The sequence below is a fragment of the Microtus ochrogaster genome, linkage group LG1 (assembly GCF_000317375.1).
Source record: "Microtus ochrogaster isolate Prairie Vole_2 linkage group LG1, MicOch1.0, whole genome shotgun sequence".
In the NCBI taxonomy this organism is placed as follows: Eukaryota; Metazoa; Chordata; class Mammalia; order Rodentia; family Cricetidae; genus Microtus; species Microtus ochrogaster.
This window is the reverse complement of record NC_022027.1, coordinates 22,193,034-22,201,232: the sequence shown is the minus strand read 5'-3', so window position 1 is coordinate 22,201,232 and position 8,199 is coordinate 22,193,034. Positions and strand designations below refer to the sequence as shown.

Sequence of the window (8,199 nt, the reverse complement as noted above, 5' to 3'; positions counted from 1 at the left end):
GTAGATTTAATAAAACTTGTTTTGGGGTACTGTTTGGTAAATATTTGAAGAGCTGAGCTGATTAACTATCTATAAATGTCACGTGATTTATAAATCTGCTTTTCCAATTTTTTTTTTATCTTGATACTGGGTCTCATGTAACCCAGGCTGGACTTGAACTCACCATGTAGCCGATATTGTAGAGGTTTTACCACAGAATTTAGTTTCTGAATCTTACCTAAAAAAATGTGAGTTCTTTTTTTTTCTTTCCTCAGGTTTTGGTGGGAGCTGCTTCCAAAAAGATGTTCTGAATTTGGTTTATCTCTGTGAGGCTCTGAATCTGCCTGAAGTAGCTCGCTATTGGCAGCAGGTATCTGTCTTTGTCGTCAATGACTTCTGATTAGAGTCTAACTCAACATGACCTCCTTGATGAAATGGTTTTGACCATTTGAACTTGTTCCAGGAACTCAATTTTTTTATTTCAGGTTTATTTGATGAGTATCTGTTTTCAGTTAGTCTTTTTTCCTAGTCAACTGTGATGGGCATTTTTTATACATTGGTATTTCCTATTTTATAACTAAATCTCTCCCAGAATAAGTCAGGAAGTAATATCCTTTATGTTTGGGGATATGTGTTTCGAGACTGTCTCATAAAGAGGCTGGTCTTGAACACCCACTCCCTCAGCCTCCTCCTCATGAATACTAGAATTACAGGCGTGTACCATCATAAGAGATGGGGTCTCATTGTGTAGTCTAGGCTAGCCGGGAACTTGGTGTGACGTGCCCATGTTGTAATATTTTTTTTCTCTTGAACTTAATGACTTTATTTGACACAAAATACCATATGTCTGTGGGAACAGCAAACACCAAAGACAAAGGAAAAAAAACCACAGTTCTATGTAATTTATAATTAACAGGAAAGTGAGTAGCACGCATAGCAAAAGGCTAAGCTTTGGGGAGAGTCTTTTCTAAGCAGTGCCCCTACTTTTGGAGTTCCCACTGTGTTGTGCAGTGGACACACCTGCCTCGTTCTGGGCCATCGAGAGGTGCAGTGGGATTGAGAGCACAACCACAGACTCCCCACGCCACAGCACACTCAGAAATGACGTTCACTGGAGCAGTCCATGATGTGGCTCCTGCGGATGGCACAGTATCAACCACAATATCCCGGGCCCAGAGGCTTCTGCGTTCCTCTTTCACACTTCAAAGTGTGCCTTGCCCGCGCCACTGCTGGTGCCACTGGGGGTATCCACATCCATCGCTGCCGCCATTTTAGAAATACACGCACATTGTAACATTTTAAGTGGTGTGCATCTATGGGTACTCTCCTCCCCTCTTTCAAATTCAGAGGGCTAAAACGGGAACCCCTTCCTGGCTTATCAAATGCTTGTTTTTTCTGGGTACTCTTTGCATGCAGAACACCGTTTACCCTCATCACTAACGTTATCTCCCATTTTTAGATGAGAGAAGATACTTTGAGAATGACAGATTTGCCTAAAGTGCCAGCCAGGATATGCACCGTTCCCAATGGTTTCCTGAATCCATAATCTTCAGATTTCAGCAGTAGCTATGGGAGCGAGTCTGAAGACAGACTCATTTTCTGTGTATTTCACTCAGCCAAGCAGGTGGCTTCATCTTGCCATCCAATTAAGATGAAGCCCTGATTTCCCGACACTTTGGGCTCCTTTCCAAGCTGCCAAGACTTGAGACCATTCCTGAAAGCTTTTGAAAAGGCCCCCCCTTCTCCCCAGCTCACTTCATTAGCAACTTAACCTAGCAGATGTCGGATGCTCTGAGACGCTCTGACTCAGGGCATTTGGTTAAAACGCTTGTCCAGTACTTGTGTTGTCACGGTTTGTGCAGAAGCAGCTCTCCCTCTGTGTGGTGTCTGTTCCTGTCTGCTCATGGTGAGCCTTGGTGGATGGTGAGTGAGTTGGTGAGCTTTGGCGAATTAGTGAGCTGTGGTGAGTTGGTGAGCTGTGGTGAGTTGGTGAGCTTGCAGCATTTGGTGAGTGCTTGGAGAGCTGACTGCTCACCACCTTGTCCCTTCTGGGGACTTGAAGAAGCGGGGTGAAGGTGCCTTATTTTGGCTGGCTTTGTGGCTGGATCTCACATGCCTTCAGAATTCAAGCCTAGCTGTGTTCCCGGAGTCTTTTCATCTACCCGAGCGTCACTCACAGCCTACCAAGCCAAATGAAAATGAACATTTTCAGAAAGGTTCTGTGGAAGGGGACTAGTGGATTAAAGGCAGGTGTCACCACATCTGGCAATTGGTGGATTTTTAATTTTCAGATTTAAATCTGAACAACAGTGTTGAGTAAACTTTGCTGTAATATGTGAACCATATATTTGTATAGCAGCATTTACTAGAACACCATGTGCATATACTAGATGACACTTTTGTAAGCTAACATTGTATATTATAATATGATTTCAGGTCATAGACATGAATGACTACCAGAGGAGGAGGTTTGCCTCGAGGATCATAGACAGCCTGTTTAATACAGTAACTGATAAGAAGATAGCCATCTTGGGGTTTGCATTCAAAAAGGACACTGGCGATACCAGGTATCAGTTTTTTTTTTTGTTGTTGTTGTTCCTAAGATTCGTTTATTTTATGTGCATTGGGGGTTTGCCTGTGTGTATGTCTATGTGATGATGTCAGTTCCTCTGGAGCTGGAGTTACCAACAGTTGTGAGCTGCCATGTGGGTACTGGGAATTGAACCTCAGTCCTCTGGGAGAGCAGCCAGTGCTCTTAACTGCTAAGCCATCTCTCCAGCCCCAGGTATTAGTTCTTTAAAACATTAAAAGTGTTTTTGGCCAGGCAGTGGTGGCACACGCCTTTAATCCCAGCACCCGGGAGGCAGAGGCAGGTGGATCTCTGTGAGTTCGAGACCAGCCTGGTCTACAAGAGCTAGTTCCAGGACAGGCTCCAAAGCTACAAAGACACCCTGTCTCGGGGGGAAAAAGTTGGTTTTTTTTTTCAATTTTACCTATGCTTAGTGACTCAGGGTATTAATCTCAGGAGGCATAGGTAGAGACGGGCAGATCTCTGTGAGTTGTAGGCCAGCCTGGCCTAAATAATAGCAAGTCCAGGCCAGCCAGGGTTACACGGCGAGAAGTGTGCACATGTGCGCACAAGCCGTGGTATCCGTGTGGCGGTCAGAGGACAACTTGGAGCAGCCAAGTCTCTCCCTCTTTAAAACACCTCGGGCCGGAAGTGGGTAAAGACACTTGCTTCTAAGCCTGATGGAACTAGAACGAACCAAAGAATAACATTTCAAACCTTTTGAGAGAGTATGGGAATATTTCATCTAATCCTGATCCTCCCATTGATAGAAAAGAATTGAAGTACATGTGACTGTACATATGTGTATATGTGTGTTTTCTATAGTATTTTATTCTCTCTATATATAACAATGCCAGAAGAGGTCTGTTAACAAGGTGCCTCACTAAGCGGAAGAAGGCGCGTGTGTGTGTGTGTGTGTGTGTGTGTGTGTGTGTGTGTTAGCCTGTCATGGGGTGCATGACTTTAAGGAGGCAGAGGTAGGTAGATCTCTGTGAGTTTAAGGCCAGGCTCATCTACAAAGTGAGTTCCAGGACACCCAGAGCTACACAGAGAAATCCTGTCTCGAAAAAATACTCAAAAAAAAAAAAAAAGAGTCTATATCCTCAACAGTTTAGCTTAACTAGAACTTCCCCATATCTTAAATTTCCTGATATTCTGATAATTAGAATATGTCATTTAGCTGGGTGCTGGTGGTGGTGTCTGCCTTTAATCCCAGCACTCTGGACGCAGAGGCAGGTAGATCTCTAAATCGGAGGCTAGCCTGCTCTACAAAGGGAGTTCCAGGACAGCTCGAGCCACACAAGAAACTATTTGTCAAGCAAAACAAAACAAACGACTGTGTCATTTAAAGCAATGACTGGTCTCTCCTGCAGAGAGTCCTCCAGTATCTACATTAGCAAGTATCTGATGGACGAAGGCGCACACCTCCATATATACGACCCCAAAGTCCCCAGGGAACAAATCGTCGTGGATCTGTCTCATCCAGGCGTGTCGGCGGATGACCAAGGTAGGACTCTGTTCTCTAACCATTTTGAGTATAAACCCACACAACTGTTTTCCTTTGGAACCTTTAGTGGTTGCATTTTCTTTCGCTATCACGGTTGGCTCTGTATGCAGCCTCATTTCTCAAAAATTAAACTCTTAGGTATTATGTTCTCAGCTTTGATCTGAAGTCACCACTGGTGTTTCAATCCAGCAATTTTTGCAGGGGTCGGGGATGTATATAGCTCAGTGGTATTTCATAAAGCCCAGAGAGTCCCAGGAAATACTTCTGGAGAAAGTTTGGGGTGCTCCTGGTTCCCCATTATTCACTTCTGTCAGACACTCTTGTGCGTAACTTCAGATGCCTTGTTTCCCATCTCTCTTTTGGGCATTGTTGCTGTTTTCTAGTGTCCAGACTGGTGACCATTTCCAAGGATCCATATGAAGCGTGTGACGGTGCCCATGCCCTTGTTATCTGCACCGAATGGGACATGTTTAAGGTGAAGTCTCAGAAATTACATTAAGAAAAATCCTAGGCACATTCCAGTATCAGCGTTGGTTGGATATGTGTCCACATGGTGTTCTAGTTCTGCATTTGCTGTGTCTTCACAGGAACTGGATTATGAACGGATTCACAAAAAAATGCTGAAACCAGCTTTTATCTTTGATGGGCGACGTGTCCTGGATGGGCTCCACAATGAGCTGCAGACCATTGGCTTCCAGGTAATCAGGATTCTAGGTTGGTCTTCAGAGGACAGCCCTATGGAGTCGGTTCTCTCCTCCCTCCTTTATATCTGTCCCCCAGGGCTTCCGGCTTGGATAGTGAGCACCTTTGCCCTCTGAGTCATTTCAATGGTCTGGTCTGTTATAAACTCATTGTATGGGTTCTAGAATTGCCATATTTTCTAAGTTAGCAGTAAGATAACTGGGCAAGAGGTCTTCTCTGGGAAGTCCTGATTTCTTTGGTGACCGTTCACTTCTTCCATATTTGACATAAAGTTGAGCTCCTTTACTTAGCAGCTAAGAGGGCCTCAGGTGTCTGTCATACAGAAACAGCATGTGCCCTAGCTCACCTCATACCATGAGTCAAGTAAGTAGACACTAGTTACATTGTCCTTATACCCCAGGGAAGACATGGGCGATGGGTGGGTGGCCACTGAGAAAATGCTTCACTGTGGCAGCAACACTGCCCTCATGTGAGCATAGCCAGCATCCACCTCATCCGGTACCCAGGCCCATCAGCTGGTCATCCTGTACCTTTCCTGGGCTGAGAGATCTAAAGGGAGAGCACGGGCTTCGTGAGGCAGCCCTCTTTAGTGGAGCTCGGGGAAGCTGACAGAAGCTGCCCAGAGCGTGTGTCTGTGTGTTCTCAGGCTACTGACAAGTTGTTACTTTCTATCTCCTGCAGCAATGTGGGCTTGGAGTGGAGGCTTTAGCAGGGTCAGTTAGGGAAGATTAAAAAGTTGCTGGAGGAGAGCTGTCGGCAGGAGATACGGGGACATGTTGAGCGGAGGGCCTGTGCGTGCCTCAGCACTGGCATGCAGGCGCCAGGATAACTGTGTCTGGTTTCTTTAGCTTCTTACTCACTTGCTGAGGGGCCATGTCTCTGTCATTTGTGAGACACTGGCTTCCAGAAAGAGTTAGTTGACAACTTTGTTCACTCCTGTCCGACCATGGGAATTCCTCCATCCTACCTTCCCAAGTGGACAGCAGGCCTGCTCTTCAGGGCTGTCATTTAAAGTCAGGAGTGTTAAATTTTTTGTTTGTTTGTTTTCTTCTGAGACAGGGTTTCTCTGTAGCTTTGGAGCCTGTCCTGGATTTACAGACTAGGCTGGCCTCGGATTTACAGAGATCGCCTGTCTCTGCCTCCTGAGTGCTGGGATTAAAGGCATGTGCCACCATAGTCTGGCAATAGTGTTACTTTTAATTTTCCTCTTGTTTTATTTTTCTTTTTTTCCCTGTGTAGCTCTGTCTGTCCTGGAATAGCTCTATAGACCAAGCTGGCCTCAAATTGAGAGATCTGCCTGCCTCTGCCTCCCAAGTGCTAGGTTACCTAGCTGAGTGTTATTTTAAAATGTTATTTCTAAGACATATGTAGCAAGGTACATACTTAAAATTATTTTAGCCAGTTGTGGTTTCACTCAGGAGGCAGAGACAGGTGGATCCTGAGGTTGAGGCCAGCGTGGCCTACAGAGTGACTTCCAGAACAGCCAGGGCTAACCAAAAAAAAAAAAAAAAAGTGGTTTATGGGGCTGGAGAGAGCACTCACCGTTCTCCTCCAAGTCCTGAGTTAAGTTCCTAGCACCCAGATGGCAGCTCACAACTGATGCCTTCTGGTGCAGATGTGCATGCAGACAAAATGACTCATAGACATAAAGAAGTGGAGCAGCCATGTCTGTGACTTGATTGCAGGCGTGCTGTTCCCTGCACTCCCGCAGGACAGTCTGTGAGTTAGAGGCCAGTGTTACATAGCAAGACCCTGTCTCTAAAAACCCAAACAAATACAAGCCAGCAAAGGGGGGCGACACTTGATTCTAGAAACACAAAAATAAAGGAGCCGAAGATCTCTCAGCCACTCAGACAACTTGGAAAGTTTTTCTCCTCGTCCTCCCGTCTCTCTCTACACTGTGGAACTCTTACGTACGTGCACTGAGATTAATGGTTCTATTTTTTTTCCTCTTCAGATTGAAACAATTGGCAAAAAGGTGTCTTCCAAGAGAATTCCGTACACTCCTGGTGAAATTCCGAAGTTTAGTCTTCAGGACCCACCTAACAAGAAACCAAAAGTCTAGATACTGCCATTTTCTGTGATTATTTTGGTACTTCAGGATAGCCGGTGTCTGTCTGATATTAAATGGGAAATGAACTACATGTTTTTAAGGAAACAAAAATATTTTTTTAATCATCAAATTTATACTAGCTATATGGGTGTTAGCATATCGAGGAATTATGAGTGTAGAATAATTTTTACATATTTTTATATTATTGTCCTCTCAGTTATTGGATGGAAAACAATCATGTTGGTTTAAATGTGGTCAATTTTTGTAAAATAGAAACTTTGAACTCTTTCTAGCATTACAGACTGTCCACAGACTGACTTGAATACCAGGGAAAGGCGGTCTCATTTTCCTGGGCTTATCACTCAGTGGGGTTTTGAAGCCATGAAATCACTGTGCTACCATGTTTGGGCCGGTCGAGGTTCTCTGTCCTTATTGTTTTAATGTGATGTCATTAGTGGTTTTAATTGTTTTTGTTTTCCCCAAATGATCACTTTGCAATCCCTTCCCTGTCTGACATGAATAATACTTTCTTTTTGAAAGAGTTTAACCCGAGGAGAGAATCAGTATTGTGGTCTGTGTTGTCCCTCAGCTTCCGCTGACTGTTGCTTTTGCAGCTGGAGTCAGAAAGTGTTTGTTACCCTTCTTTTGATTATTTCTACTACAATTCTAAGTTCTTCCTTTAACAAAGAAAACCAATAAAATCTCATGTGTAAACTAAAAAATTTTCTAAGTTACATATATCTTTTTTACATGTATTTATTTGGAGGGGAGGTGGGATATGTACAGCCAAACCATGTGTGCAGAGGTCAGGACAACTTAGAGTGGTCAGTTCTCCCCTTCCTTCCGTGTGGGTCCTGGGCTTCGAACTCAGCCATCTCAGCATTTAAAAAAAAAATTGTGTGCTTTCCCATTTACATTTTAAATTTATGTATGTTTACTTTTTTTTTTTTTTTTGGTTTTTCGAGACAGGGTTTCTCAGTAGTTCTGGAGCCTTTCCTGGAACTAGCTCTTGTAGACTAGGTTGGCCTCAAACTCACAGAGATCCACCTGCCCCTGCCTTCCGAGTGCTGGGATTAAAGGTGTGCACCACCACCTGGCTCATTTTATTTATTTTTATGTGTATGTTCTCCTGCATGTGTGTATATGAAGTGTGTGCCTAGTGTCCAGGGAGGGTAAAAAAAGGCATCAGATCCCTTGGAACTCGAGTTATGGATGGCTGTCAGCCATCATGTGTGTGCTGGATACTGAGCCCAGGTCCTCTCCAAGAGCAGTAAGTGCTTTTAATGTCTGAGACACATCTACAGCCCTGTGTTTGCTGTCTCGTGATGAATTATTTGTAGTGGTTGTTTTCACTTGGACTAATGTCATATTCCCCTTTTATGCCGTGTG

At 44.2% G+C, this 8,199-nt stretch overlaps 1 protein-coding gene and 1 pseudogene across 1 annotated transcript in view; one reads left to right on the top strand and one right to left on the bottom strand.

The window, feature by feature from the left end:
• Ugdh (UDP-glucose 6-dehydrogenase) overlaps positions 1-7,550 on the top strand; it is a 25,908-nt gene extending 18,358 nt beyond the window's left edge. Inside the window, exons 7-12 of the mRNA XM_005359269.3 lie at positions 255-349; positions 2,416-2,546; positions 3,922-4,055; positions 4,439-4,530; positions 4,643-4,753; positions 6,715-7,550. Coding sequence (XP_005359326.1) covers positions 255-349; positions 2,416-2,546; positions 3,922-4,055; positions 4,439-4,530; positions 4,643-4,753; positions 6,715-6,822 — 671 coding nt within the window. The 3' untranslated portion in view covers positions 6,823-7,550. The remainder of the gene's footprint in view (positions 1-254; positions 350-2,415; positions 2,547-3,921; positions 4,056-4,438; positions 4,531-4,642; positions 4,754-6,714) is intronic.
• Positions 924-2,382, bottom strand: LOC101993639 (annotated as a pseudogene).
• Positions 7,551-8,199: the final 649 nt, after the last annotated feature.